This window comes from Watersipora subatra, chromosome 2, assembly GCF_963576615.1.
Source record: "Watersipora subatra chromosome 2, tzWatSuba1.1, whole genome shotgun sequence".
In the NCBI taxonomy this organism is placed as follows: domain Eukaryota; kingdom Metazoa; phylum Bryozoa; class Gymnolaemata; order Cheilostomatida; family Watersiporidae; genus Watersipora; species Watersipora subatra.
In genome coordinates this window covers 59955753-59971392 of record NC_088709.1, presented here as the reverse complement: position 1 = coordinate 59971392, position 15640 = coordinate 59955753, and the positions used below count along the sequence as shown (strand labels likewise).

General features: G+C 35.6%; 1 protein-coding gene across 2 annotated transcripts in view; it reads right to left on the bottom strand.

Moving 5' to 3' along the window:
* Window positions 1–298: 298 nt before the first annotated feature.
* LOC137386962 (uncharacterized) overlaps window positions 299–15640 on the bottom strand; it is a 167657-nt gene continuing 152315 nt past the window's right edge. For both annotated transcript variants that reach the window (XM_068073212.1, XM_068073211.1), the window contains 5 exons: window positions 13575–13771; window positions 6081–6251; window positions 5377–5485; window positions 4481–5185; window positions 299–635 (listed from right to left, as the gene is read on the bottom strand). In XM_068073212.1, the coding sequence (XP_067929313.1) occupies window positions 502–635; window positions 4481–5185; window positions 5377–5485; window positions 6081–6251; window positions 13575–13771 (1316 nt within the window). In that variant the 3' untranslated portion in view covers window positions 299–501. The remainder of the gene's footprint in view (window positions 636–4480; window positions 5186–5376; window positions 5486–6080; window positions 6252–13574; window positions 13772–15640) is intronic.

Here is a 15640-nt window from a genome sequence, read left to right as displayed (position 1 = left end):
AAACGATGCAAATTATGTTTACTTGAAAAATACTTCATAATATGCAAACCACACTTAGGCACATTAAATAAAAGAAATGAATTGACTTCTAATTGCAGACATGCTAGGAGTTATCTTCTCGGTTACACTTAGCACTGAATTACATGATTACCACAGCGAGCCCATTTCTGATATTTTGGCACATTCGGTAAAGCTTTTCATCTTAGTACAATCGCGTCTGATGAGTGCTCCGCACGAAACAAATTTGTAACGCAAATACTAAAAGTTTACTTTTTTCGCAATAATTTTTCAAATATATATATATATATATATACTGTATATATACAGATGTTGATGGCATCATGATGGAGATACATAAAGAAGTATTATCATATGATAGAAAGTCAATTTAAAGGCGATGAGGTCGTACGCTGGTCATGATTTGTTAATATGCAAATATATCTCTATAGTGTCAAGTGCTTGCTTACGTTATAAGCACAGCATGTAATCACTTCTTAACTTCTACATTAACTGATAATATAGTATTGTATTCTCATCACATCTCGGTATTATCAGAGTGTCTCCTGATACGCATATGTCATAAACTCTTGAACCACTTCTTTCTTCTGAGTCAATAAGCTTACCAAGATGCCTGCCTGTAAAGAAATATAGAAACTCAATATTATACAAGTAGTTCCACCAACGATTCCAGCAATCTCACTTTTCAATTTTAAAATATGCAAAAAACACATTTTGTGAGGAATTGTTCTAATATGTATAAGAGATACCCCGATGCAAATAAATTTCTTAAACCATAACTGTCACGAACAACTTGTATCGTATGTACTAGGTAAATCAGACACGCTGATTCTGTTTTTGTACTCAAAATAAAGATTAGTCCACTAACTTTCAGAGTAATGAAGGCTTTTTTACAGCGTTTAAATATTGGTCTCGAAAACAACACGATCGCCATAACAAGCTCCGCCCATAAATACGTGACGTAACCTAGCTTTTTAGGAACAGAAGGTACGTAGGGATGTTTATACCAATTTAGAATAATAGAGATGGGTGTTTTAAAATCCATTAATATCTAAACTCAGCCTTAAAAATAATATCAGTCTTTTCTAAAAGGTACATAAGCTATTTAGCATTGCGTATTTAAAAAAGCGCGATAACAACGCTAGCTTGTGATAAAACCGCGCTTTTTGAGCTCATTTTTCTCGGCGTCCAGCCTATTTAAGCGTCATGTAACAAGCTACGAGCAGTTTTAAATAGTTTATATACCTTTCATAAAAAACTGAAATTATTTTACAGGCTGGATTTAGATAATAATGGGTTTTAAGACACCCATCTCTATTATTCTAAATCAGACTAAACATTCCTAACTTCCGTTCTTGAAAAAGCTAAGTTTCGTCACATATTTATGGGCGGAGCTTGTAATGCCGATTGTGTTGTTTTCGAAACGGATATTGAAAAGCTTTAAAAAAGCCTAAATGACTTGGAAGGTTAGTGGACCAATCTTTATTTTGAGTACAAAATCGGAATCAGCGTGTCTGATTAATCTAGTAAATACGATAAAAGTTGCTCGCGACAGTTATGGTTTAATAAGCAATGTTTCACAGACAGTTTTTTTCTATAGGCTACTAGTTTACTAACATGTTTCTGAACCAGCTCACATAATGTAAAAATATTATGTTTACACAAATGGTGAAAATAAATCACTGGGTTAAAAAGATACATCAAAAATAAATACACAGCGCTATCATTTTTTACATTTAGTTAAGGGGCTTGAATCATGATTGACAACACCCAATCCTACCAGCAACAATGAACACACAAAATAACCAGTTAAAAATGTGAGAATGGTAAATCATGGCAGAAGAATGGTAGTCATCAAAGTCAAAGGCCACAGGTGTTAAAGATGTGATTGCATCAAAAATGTCGATTTAATGAAATTAAGACCCATAAAAGGCTAAAACATCAGCTACCATTTGATTTCATTTTTGTTTTTGTAGACCAATCCTGTCCAGAGATATATGCGTTTGAATGAGGCCATCTTTTAAAAAGCTCAGATTCGAGCGGGTGCTTCATTCGTGACGTAACGAGTGATACATGTGAAAAGAGTTCATGAGCGATAAATATAAGATTTCTTCATTAGCCAATCATTAGCAAGAAATGTTTATTTAGGTCATATTAAATATTATCGCTCGTAAAACGGGTTATCTGTGATTTCGAATATTCTCGTTGTTAAGGATTTTACTCTATTACTAGTTAGTTACGGGTATTGACTAGTAGTAGATTCTAGTAGCTGCGTGCATCGACATCAATATTTAATTTACCGATTTAACTGACATTTTTAATTCACTAAATTGATGCACCGACACGTTTTATTGACGAACAACAGAATTGTAACAATGCTCAGTTCAGCGAAGGTGACTCAAAGTTTTCTGAGCGTCAGACGATTCAATATTGGGGCAGACAGGTCATGTTTAGAGCTGACAGGCGTTAACAGTGTTATGCTGTAGAGAAAGATAGGAGAATCAAAGTAAATTTATCCTTAACTTTGAGTATCCTTTACTATTATTCTAAACTAACAGGAATAATTTCATGCTAATTTCATGGAATAAGTACTCATGAATACATCTACTAATAAGTAAAATTATAACTTTTTGCTATCACGAATAATTGTTTCATAACCTTTTAATCGCTTCACAACTTTTTATCGTTTCATCTAGCTATAACAATTTCATATACTTTCTTTGGCATTTTTAGCTAGTAAATTAGACTTCTGTTTAGAATTATGTTCATTTTTCACTTGTAGAAAATGAGGAACATCGATTGATCCATGCCCATCGTTGACTCTTAGAAACAAAGCTTCGAATTGTTGGCTTTGCGTACTTATGCTTTTGTTAAACATTTTTTCATTTTGAAAATTATTCTCGCAATCTAAATCTCAAATTGAAAGCTTTCAGTAGATACGCATTAGAATGACATATCTATGAATGACATAATTATTGCATTTGTTTTATTGTTACGGGATGTTTATGTGGTTCACTAAGGGAGCAGTCGTGTCGGTCTGGAAACTGTCATAAATGAGAAAGAGAGACATGAATGTGTGCTGCACAAACCATAATATGTTTTGTTTGGGTTTGCTGCAGTAGATTAAGTTGTCCTATTATATGAGCTGAAACTATGTGAATGGCCATGACTTGGATGAATGGTTTAATAAAAACTTTATGCTGCAATGAAAATCTTTTGGCTTGTAAAAATTATATAATAAAATAATATTGTTGAAGACAATGCAAAACATGATTTGCAGAACATATTGAATACATCATAGTCCTGTTGCCATCTGTGCTGAAATCTTCTCTAATAGATGGATTTATGAAATGTAATCAGAGCTGTATTGGCAGGTACTTCTGCATAGCTCGACTCAATTCCAACGGACCAAATATTAAGTTCAAAAAATGATATACTCCACCGTAATAAGTTAAAACAGGTGAATCCACAAACCACCAACCAGGTGCAAGAATGGCTTCAGTATTCTTTTGCCAGAATCGGTGGGTTAATTTATTTCAACGAAATTGACATAGTTTTGCGTTTACTATTTCGGTCAATTTATAAAATCATTTGTTTTGCACTTGAATAAACTAATCGAATGTGACCAGTAATTTTTTTACAAATTGATACTGATAATGACTAGATAATGTTGACTATACATGAATTTTTGGGATACAGTGGGTTTCGCCATATATTCGATCATATTATTTTCAAAGATGGCGGCATGCTTATTTTGTTGAGTAGCTAGTTTCCGGTGTGGGTCGCAACTGAGAACTTGGCTGATACAAAGGCCGCGATGAATTAAGTTAACTCGACGACCTAATTACCGTAGTCTGCCAGAATCGTAGTCGGTACTCAGATGTTTACACAGCCTTTAGAGGAAGCTAATATGACAATTTTTTACTTTCTTTTATTTGAGACATTCATAATAATGTATCTGTAGGTGGATTTAAAAATTTATTCCAGCCAACATGAGCAAATACAAAATAAAGTGTATGCCAATAGAACTGCGTAGGACTAGACTTTTATCGCAATAGCCGATGTGAATACGAGAGATAGAGACAGGTTGTATCACTCATTACATCATTTTGAGGGAAGTCTGGGCATGTGTTTTTGGTCTGGGCATCTCTGCAGCGATCAATTGTTTTTTATTTCAATTTTTAAATATCTTGACAATGAGATCGCCTAACACAACTAACAACATATATAATGATAGACAATAAAAAATGCTTTCTTTTAAAATCAACTAAAATTTGATGCAATCAAATCTTTAACTTATCTACCCATATCAATAATATGCCAACTGTGAGTTTTTTAAATGATGAATTAAAATAATTTTACAATCAGATGCAAAAAATAGTGAACAAACTCGAAATACAAGTCACTTTTTAATGCGTTCATTTGAGACAGAAATAATCAGCTAATTAACCATAGCAATTACCAGTGTCAGCCTGCAGTATGTGTATCTCTGTCTGTTCTGAGTTCAGAGGTGTCACTAGTATGTACTCCCCTTTATAGCAGACCACTCCACCAGGATTATCCACTGCTGTACAAGTCCACACTGTCTCTCCTGTCTCTATATTCACTCTTAAAACTGTTGATGTTTCACAAGAAGACACAACAGCAGATTGCTGGTCAGGAGCACACAGAGCTATTGTTTCCCATTCATCATCTTGTGAACAAGGAATTTGTTTAATAACCTGTCCATCTAGCGAATAGACTGTCAGGCATTTGTTAGACCTATCAGGGACTACTACTTTATCTCCAGTTACAACCAGCTCGTTGACATAATCACTAGTAGAGTCATAATGTACCCAGCTGGTGATTAGTTTACCATTCAGATCAGTTACTAGAACTTTATATAGATCAACTAATATATACAGTCTTTCATTATACAAACACAGTCCATCTATGAACTCTCCCTCTAGTGATGAGAGTGAAGTTACCGAGTTGTCTGTCTCATCTATTCTATATATAGTCGGCCCACTACCACCAGCATATGTGAATGTATCACTACGAGTCACTGTGTAGAAAGGTTCATTTACAGGTACTGCCTTCATGAGTTTGAGAGAAGTTGGAGGCCTGATTAGTTGAACATATATATCAGAGTCATCAACCATCTGTACTTCTGGTTTTTGTACATTAGCTGAAAGCATTAAAAAAGAATCAAACACAGTTTTATGGAATTAATTCTGAAAATATGAGCGTATAAAAATAACCTCAGTATAGAATATGGCTGTTCAAGGACAAGCGTTACGATATCCGCTTAAATAAATCAATCAGTTAGAAGGCTCCTGGTGCTGCCATATAGAAGTTAAATTAATATGCACGACATACCTTGAACAGAGAGTGACTTCTGATTGGTCAATGTCAAAGAAGGCAGATCTTCATCTATAAATCTCCTGATCTCATTATATGTTGCTGTGAAGCTGTTTATGATATCAACCTATTCAATAGTATAAATATTGTAACTATTCAAAGTGCAAAGTAGTAACTATAAACAATACTGAATAATGGAGAACCAGCTCAACCAATTAAAGTTTTATTTGTCTGATAAGGAAATCAAAATTTTAATGTTTTATCAAAACAAACTAAAAGCATATAATAAGTGAGAAGTGTAAACTTCCCAATATTATGACCAATCAAAGAATTCTTTTGGATGTTTCAATAGTTTCAGCGTATAAACTATCTTGCTGTTTTTATAGACTGCCGCTAATTACTATAAACAGGCTTATAGAAATACATAAAAACAGGTCTAACTACGGTATGGCTGGTAAAAATTCCGCAACCATAAACTTTTACCAAAATTCTTTATCATTTTACTTGAAAGAAAAAATACTATGCATTCATATTAATTTACACAAAAAATGTGGTCAACTAGATCTATAAAAAATAGCAAAGACGAAAACTACCAAATTAAACTACCGATTGCTAACAAGCAGTGATCATATCGAAGATATGATCAGCCAATCACAAAAGTGTGCATAGCAATGTATAAAAAACTCACCTCTTGAAAAACTAAAATAGAAACATGTACTTACCTGATGTGACTCTTTAAACTTAGCATCTTGTAGCAGAAGTAGAGTGTTCATCTCTGTCATCCTAACTCCTATGTCTTTCTCTATAAATTCCACTAACTGTTCCTTTGAGGTCCTCCTGTTGTCTACCAGCTCCCTCTCTAGTTCATCATACATTCTACGCAATTCTAATAACTATAAATAAATAGTATATAAATAAATATAGCGTATGGCTGTAAGCTGAGGAGAACAATGCATATGATATTTATATGGAGCGAGTGAGACAGTTATACTGTGCATATATTATGCATGATGCATTATAATGAATAACATCACAGAGATGCAACTTTACTTTTGAACTAGCAAGTATTAAAATTTCACAAATGCAGATATCTTTTGCGATGCTAATTTGCTGAAATTCAAATTTTATAATGATTGAAAAATCTTATATTATTGCATCCATTTAAAAGCCTTGAAGGTTGACTTGCAACAAAATTCACATTACAGTTATTTGGTATAAAAGATTCACCATGTCTTACTCTGCTGTGTTGTAGGTTCAAAACATGTGGAAATGTGATTAAAAGCTCTTAAAAGCTAAAGAACGAACACAGTTAATCGCAGCCATCACAAAACCGCCGTAGATTAGAATCTCTTTCTAAAACGGCTCAAATGGGATGTAGCTAAATGAGATGGATTTTGTTTACACTTTCATGCAACCTCATTTGTTGAAATAGTTTCGCAAATATACTTCACACATTCAATAAACCCATGTCTATTGTTTTTACGCGTCTATTTCATCGTCATTGTAATGCTGTCACACTTTGCACCGATATCTTATAACCTACCGTGAAAATTCGGTTAATTTTTTATCCTTAGCTCGGAAAAGTCCATGTCGTTGTCTGATAATCATGATGAGCCTGTTGGTCACCTGTGATAATCGAAAAATGCTGCAGAAATTATTCGCGCTGTTTGGCAGGAAATATGGGTCACATGATCAGATTACGACTAGAGTCACTAGATGATTAGACCAAGCCGAAACAAAACTGTAAAGTAGCAAGCATCTATATTTGATACAGGGTCTTCGGTAAAACCTAAAGTGTTTATCATAAACTAGTGTTACGAGAAGTTTTATATTGAGTTTTATTGGTATTTCAATTCACGTGAGAACATCACGTGTCAAAACAATAACCAAATGGAATGACTACGTCAGAGAAATAAACTGATTCCGATCTACGGCGGTTTTGTGATGGCTGCGATTAACTGTTCGTTTTTGAGCTTTTAAGGGCTTGTAATCACATTTCCACATATTTTGCACTTAAAACACCGCAGAGTAAGACATGGTGAACTTTTTGATGCCAAATAACTGTGATGTGAATTTTGTTGCAAGTAAACCTTTAAGAAAATGAAATTTAACCTTAAAAGACCATGCTAGTCAACAAAGGAAATACACACTGACAGTCTATACAACAAAATTACAAAATGATAGAGGCTGGTGTTTACTACAAGCACCTTAAACAAATGAGTAACATGAAGTGCTGGTAAAATGCTGACTGAAGTTCAATTGAAACGATATGTTGAATGAATTTGCAAATATTTTTGGCAAATAAATTTTACAGGAGGCTTTAGTTTCTTTTTATATACACAATGCATGTATAACACATTTTAATAATACAATTGTAAAACTATATAATGCATTATATATGCATAATCATGAGCTTAAAGTTGTGTTATACTGTGTTATAAGTACTCAATGTGTTATAAATACATTTAACTATTTTTAAAAATAGTTTTACAGAAATAATAATTGTATAATAGGAAACGAACATTCTTTATTGGTATTATTTTATTATTTATTAAACATTCTTGTATTGGTATTATTTACTGAATCAGTAAAATATTTGTTATGTTTCTGCACAGAAGCAATTAAATAGAGTATTAAATTAGAGAAATGGTTTATTGCACACTCCAGAGACAACTGATTTGATAACAGAAAACCCAAGTATTTATATGTTTGGTCATAGAAAAGCTTTGTAAAAAGCTACAAGCATTATTAATAGCTATAATGAGACAGTACTATATAATATTAGCTTGTATAAAGCTTTAGCTAAAAAGCATAATGTTTGTTGGCAAAGTACCAGTAATACTTGGCACTTGCATGACACCTCCTCACTAAGCTAAAGGTTCTTTCTGGTTCTCTTAGACCTTCGGGGTTTGTCTCTGCTATACTCATCTCCATCAGGTAGACGAGGGTTGCGTGGTCTTCTTCTAGACGGAGGTTGCTCTGTTACAGTTGTAGGGGCTGGTAGTTGCAGTTTTGTCTCCTCTGTTATATCAGGTTTATCTCCAGGGTCTTGATCTTCTTCTGTTGAGTATCTTGGTCTGAGTTGTTCAACAATATTTATAATTAAACTTCTGGCTAAACTATACTACACTATTAAGCATTTATTCGTTGAGAATTAGTCAACTGCAACCTGTCAATAGTGTTTCATTGTAACACATAGATACACAGATATTGTGAAAAACCTCTACGATTACAAAGTTTTGATTTTTTCAATGTTTTTTTTTAATTTTTATTATCTGAGCAGCTGCAGACATTGACTTTGATGACTAGCAAAAAGACTTAAGAAAGAAATCATATCTTATTTTCAAGAAAAATAAATCAAGCGCACGCTAGGTCATTTGACCGATTAGTTGAAGTTAACAGATTAGTTAAATTAGTAATGAACCATAGTAAAAATATTCAGTTTTTGATATATGTTGTATTGTGAAGTTTCTCAAAAAATAACGAGTTAATTAGAAACTGAAATGACACATTTTTCATATGAACTGGTAATAATTATTGCTGTGAAAAAGGTTCGCTATGACCCTTTGCTTCTCAACACTAGTAGGAATCACCCACTTCGAGTTCGCAAGAGCATATATTTGCACAATTATGTAGCCCCAATAGTCAACATCAAGAAGGAAGTACACAAAGTCATCTGCAGATCTGTGTTCCACTCTGGACATTGGAGAAACTTACTCCATTGAAAGTGGTTGACGTGGCACAGCCGGTCCTTATATATGCTGCCTCCGTGCTTATCCTGATGTTGGTCGACCTCATCAAGCGACACATATGCTGCCAGTAACAGGAAAAAATGAAAGCATAGAAAGGTCTGAAGGACATAATGTCCTCCATCCGAATGATTGTTGCGTAACCATAAATGCCACATTTGTTCCTTGGGTGTGGCGGTAACCCAGTCATATGATCGCTATGACACATACCATGCAATACTTGTGATCTTCTTAAAAGGTTAGGTTGGCTGTTCGTTTACCTTGGTCAGTTCCAGCATCAAACCTCTCCTTCTGATCCTTTTATCAGACCAACATACCAGGAAAGCTACAGGCTCTTTTAGCCAGTTTGACCAGTCTGTTTTTCTATGGTTTTGAAGCTGACGGTCTCCTTCTGCCTCCTTTTCCTGGCCAAGCTGGTGAGGGTTGTTGTATAGGTTAGGTGTCTTTTTATAATGGATTGGGCCATTCTATTTCTGAATTTTGGCTCCTGTTCTTTTCGCTCAGAGTGAAAGTGGCTAGGTATTAAACCATCAAGTTCAATAACATTGAACAACTTCATATGGGTCATCATCTCTAATCCGATCGCCGATCCTGCAGAGCGGTTAGTCTTTGCTGAAGCGAAGCAGATCCTTATTCACCTGGTGATACTCTACTCAGATGTAAGTGCTCACCGGGGTAGCGACTCAAAATGTTAGGGGTTGCTCGACTATATTCGGACACCTCCTGACCATGCTTCCATTCGGCCAAAGTGGGTTCATATGAAGGTACCCAGGCAACACTAACTGTTCTATCTGTTCACCAACTGAATCCTGGAAGGGAGTCTGCTTCGAGCTCCATGGTTGGCCCTTCACTACCTCTCTTTTCAGTTTGGTCTAATCCTGGTTGCGGCACCAAAAGCAGACTGGAGGTGTACAGCTAGTCCTCCTTCCAGCTGGGGTTACGCCCAAGGACTTTGTCTGTAGCTTTTCCAAAGCTTCATATTAATTGTAAGTGGCTATGGAAAGCTCATACTTTCTCATTTCACTGACTGTCTTTACGATTCCCCTGGCCTGAGTACATCTTGGATCCCCAGGTCTGGTCGACCAATTGGCCCATTTGGTGCCGAGATTACAAGTTGCAGGGGACTTAGTTCAACCAGTAGTCGGCCATAGTACTGTGGCTATTGGTTGTTTCTTTAGCCCGGCTGCTTCTTGCTCAAGCAGTCCAGCAGGTAATGTCACTTTCTTCTGCAGCACCAGCAGAGAACCGTCTGAGGCGAGGTCATTTCTTTTTTTGGTCCCCATTGGTTTTGCAGCTGCTGAACCTACTTTATTAGCTGCTGAACCAAGAGGGCGAGTTGTCTGACTGATTTGTATCTAACCGGCCTTTAATTCACTGCCCTGAGTGGTTTATGGGAGAATTCTATTTTTTTATCTGAAAAACTCAGTGCTGTCACACTTCATATTGGCCAGCGTGGGTGTAAATAAATTCAATAGTGCATAGTGTCCATAGATTTCATTGCAAACTATGATTGTTCAACACGCTGTGTTTTAACCGATTCACTGCCGTAGGCACAGTTATGCGTTATTTATGGCTGACTGCCAAAGCAGATTCTCACAACTTATCAAGCAATTATGAAGTAACTTAGTCTTATTATTTGTTGACAACATAACCAACGATCTTCAGGACTTTTATGGTAATGACAGTGTTGTCCGAATATTTCCCTATAAAATTAGCCTAAAATCACAGAGGAATTTTAAGTTTTTGTTTAGGAATATCAAACATAACCCTTTCACCGCTAACCATGTACAAATTCGGTTATCGTCCTTGTGCCAGCCATTTTACAGAAAATTGTCGATATTGCTTAATGACATGTATACAATATTTTTTCAATTTTAAATTCTATCTAGAACATTTTTGTTACATATTTTATTTTGCTAATATTTTAACCAGCATTGCTATGCAACAGATTCAATGTATCTATACTTTGTGCGATGATAAAGCTATGTGAAGCTACAATCGCTGCGAAGCTAATACGGTCCACCACAATGTTCCTTACTCTTACAAAACTATTACTTTCACCACTATCAGAGACAGTGCTGCTACTTTAATTATCTGCCTAATCACGGAAATCTGAATCTGAATTGGCTATAATGTCATCAACATAACTAATTACCTGTTTTCTGACTCGCGCTTTCGTAACAAAACTTACACAAAAAATGTTCGTTTCGAGGTTGGAAATTCTCAAACCAAAATTTAAAATTGCTTCATTGTTTTAGGCTAATTTCATAGAGAAATCTCCGGACAACACTGCCAATTTCATAAAAGTCCTAAAGACCGTAGGTTATGTTGTCAACGATAATAAAATTAAGTTACAACGCAATTGCTGGAAAAGTCGCAAAATGCGTCTATGGCACTTGACCCTAGAAAACGCATAAATGCGTCTTTGGCAGTGAAAGGGTTAAAAACCAACATTTTTCTTTCTAACGCTCAAACTATTTAGCGTCATTATGACTTTCGTAAGTACCTCCCGACCTAGAAAACAGAGAATTACTCATGTTGATGACATTATAGCTTATTCAGATTTGTGTGACTACACATGTAATTAAAGTAGCAGCACTGACTCTGGTGGTGGTGAAAATAATAGTTCTGGCAATGCACAAAAGTATAAATACATTGAATTTTTGCAGATCATCATTTTTCAACATGCTGGCAAAATAAAATATATAAAAAAATGTTCTAGATAGAGATTGAAATTGAAAGAATTTGTATAAATATCATGAAGCAAAATCGGCAATTTTTGGTAAAATGGCTGGCAGTAGGCAATTAGCTAAATTTGTACATGGATTTTAGTGAAAGGGTTAAACTGATGAGCCAGTATTAATACTGGTACTCAGCATAATGATCAATGCTTCTAAATCATTAGACGGATGATCGATGTCTCTCTCCAGACTATGAAGGCACCTGGTAGCCATGTCGGTGATTATTGCCTGGCGAGCTTGCCCTAACAGAGGTTTAGAGGAATAGCTGCCATTCTTGAAGCGGCTCAGCCTTCAAAAGTCTGGCACTCATTATGGCACTACTCTCACATTGGGGCTCCTTTGTTACTACCATGCTAAGCCAGTATCAAAAAGTTCATCCAAATTTTCACAGGTTGGTGTTAATCAGGGATTAAATCTTTCACTGCGGCGCAAAATTCGCGATTCCGACTAAATTAATTTAACCAGATTTTCAAAAAAATTAATAGATGGCTAGTATTTGTGCAATATCTTGAGAATCAATGCATATGTTATTGTACTGAAATTCCTTTTATTCAGAACAAAATTCTCTACAAGATAAGTATAAAATTGTTTAGTGAATTTCACTCTCGTAAAAAACCCAGTGCTTCCTTTGCATTGAACGGACGCAGTTGAATTTCTTATTGCCATGACAATGGCGATCTGGTTTTCATGTTTAAAAAATAATTACAAATTAAAATGCTTGCTGAGCAAAAAGATTTTCAGTTGGTTGTACCTGATCGGCAACAAGGTTGTTTCGTTTGAGACAAAATTTGATCGGTCTAGCTAATGTGTAGGCTTTGCAATGAAAAGAAATGTGAAACCCTATTCATAAGTCGATGAATCGGCTCACGGTATGTACTTCGATTACCGTGATAGCTGATAGATTGGCTTACGGTAGCGAAAGGATTAATGAATCCAATCAATGCCACCAGTGCTGCCTGTGTAGGCTTTGGTGTAACAATTTACTTCTCCAAACTAGTGAGATTCAGCGATTTCAAGTTCATGATAACAAAATATAAACATCAAGTTAAAGTGTCTTAAAAGGTAGCATAGCAAAACTTGAAAGCTCCTAAATGAATGATGGCCATAATCAATAAATAGTCAAGCTCTGACTAGACCTCATGCACAAGGGACTGGGTGGTTTTGTCGTTTCTGGCCAACACAGTTCGGCCACTGTGGATCTCTTGGACAGGCTGGGCCAAGTTGGGAACATCTCGGTTTGACTTGGCCACTGTTTCGTCATTCGGTGTCGTCTCTTGGGCTGAGCAGAAGTCGGAAAAAGATCTAGCCGCTTTGCAGTTGATGATGTAACCGTAAAACTGTAGCTATGGATGCGCTTATTGCATTGAATATATTTTGTACATGATATTGCAACTCGAAACATGAATTTCTATTTGCACAATTGCTGATTTTTACCTAGTCATGAAAATAAAAATGTAATTTACAGTCACAAGACATATATTATTGCTGTTGCAAAGATGGTAAACGTGTAAACAGTTATAACTTTTGACTTTACATGTGAATCTACATGTATGCCATGAGTGATGTTATGATATCTTCATACCTGTACACTCATTGTCATAATTAGAATATTTTCAGAGTTGTTTGGTAAATTGTTCAATGTTGGTTTTTGTAAGGTCTAATGGACCCGTGTAACAACATAATTAGGTGTTGAGTCTTTTGAGTAACCATTGGATACGGCATCTACCTGTGTATCTCTTGAGTTGTGTAACTGATCAACAAGTTCACTGGTCTTTTTTTCATAGCATGAGAGTATTCTGATACTGCGTTTGAGAAGGCTGGATAACTCTCCGTCCTTAACCCAGGTCTCAGCTTTTACTTTATCTTTTTTATTTTTCAGTAAGTTCAGCAACTTCTCAAGTTTGATGGTAGAATGTGAAGAGCCTGTAACAGACAAGTTGAACTAAATTCAATCAAATGCAAATCAGAAATAGCTGTAACTAGCTAGAAAAAAAACAATACTGGCACCAGCCTGTGGACCTCCTTAAAACCTCCTGTGGACCCCTAGGGGTCCATGGACCACCAGTTGGAAACCACTGCTATAGACGGAGGGACACACATACATATACGCACACTTTGAGAAATATTTATAGATATATCTACATATATAGGCCCCTACCTGTTATTGCTAGAGACGATAGCTCCGATGTGATTACCGACAGCTAAGTAATCTCATTAATATAGATATAATTATATACTAGCTGCGCTACCCGGCATTGCCCGGGTAGTTAAAAAGTCTGAACAGAAAATTGATTTGTATTTAACATATAACAACATTATCCATTCTACTTGTCAATCTACAAGTGTTTTGTGTAATTGAAATAAATTAAGGGAGGAAATAAAAACAACAGTAAAGGTTTTCAAACTTTGTCAAACTACTGCAACTTTTAAACTTCACATTATGAAAAAAATGTTTTGTGCAACTCAAAAAACTAAAAAGTAAAATAAAACAACTATAAAATGGTTTAAATGTAAATGTGAAATAATTAGCAAGTAATAGCTAAATTATGTCGGTTTTGCTATGATTACAATAAAATATGATTTGGTAATGATACAATTAACACCGGTGAGAAAACCAAATAAAAATCCTGAATATGTTGGTACCATTGAGTCCCAAGACCAATTATGTTGGCCATTTTAACAATGGGCTAGAATCCCAGTACCAATTATACTGGTCAAATGACATCACCTTTTTTATGGAAATTTCCAATGATAGTTATTTTGTCATGTGCCAAAGATAAGATTGGTATAATTATTACAATATTCTGGCCAATCCTCTGTAGTTTCTAAGCTCTCTATGGTTGTTATTGGCCATGACTTTGCTCCAAACTTCGTGGTGTAATATTGTTTTTCTAAGAGCGCCATATTTAATTGTAACTAGCTACTAGCACAAAGTGAGTTGAAAATGAGTAAACGATCATTCAACCAAAGTGATATAGAAGAGTATCTATCTAGTGGAGAGGAAGAGGATAATATAGACAGTGATGAAGAGCAAGAGTATACCCAGGAATCTGAGTCCTCTGAAAGTGAATCTGAAGATGAAGACAAACCTGTGCCCCAGCCTGCACTGAATCCTTTAGGTCCTAATAACTAAAACTTCGTAAGAGATTCAGATTTAGACCCGACTATTATTCCCTTTACAAGCCAGCAAGGAGTCAAGGAAAGAAACATTCAAGGACTTACACCGTTTGGTTACGTGTAACCAAACGGTGTAAGTTACCAAACGAGTTACCGTTTGGTAACTCTTTCTGACCACAGCTATTATTCAAACAATTGTGACGGAAACCAACAGGTTTGGTGTCAGTAAACATGGAGATGCTTGGGAGGTTATAGATGATAAGGACATGTGGTAATTTTTCACATTGAAATTATCATGGGAATCAATAAAAAACCAAAGATCAGAAGCTTTTGGTCTACCAACATAAAAGAAATACTTCTTCCATATGTTTGACATTTGCCTTTTCAACGCCGCCTGCCTCTATCGCAAGGACGACGCTAACAAATTGGTTAGAGGTCTCGCTTTTCAGGAGCAACTTGTTTCTGAAATTCTAGAATTCACCGGAGTGCATTCAGCTGCAGGCAAAAGAGCTAGGCCACCAATTAACAGAATTTAGGGAGAGCAACCTGCTCGGTTGACGGAAAGACATTTCCCTTCCATGATCCCAAAAACTCCCGGAGCTGTAGCTAAGGAGAATAAGCATTCGTATAGATAATGCTATATATGCCCAAAGACATCTACAGAAGCTAAAAAAC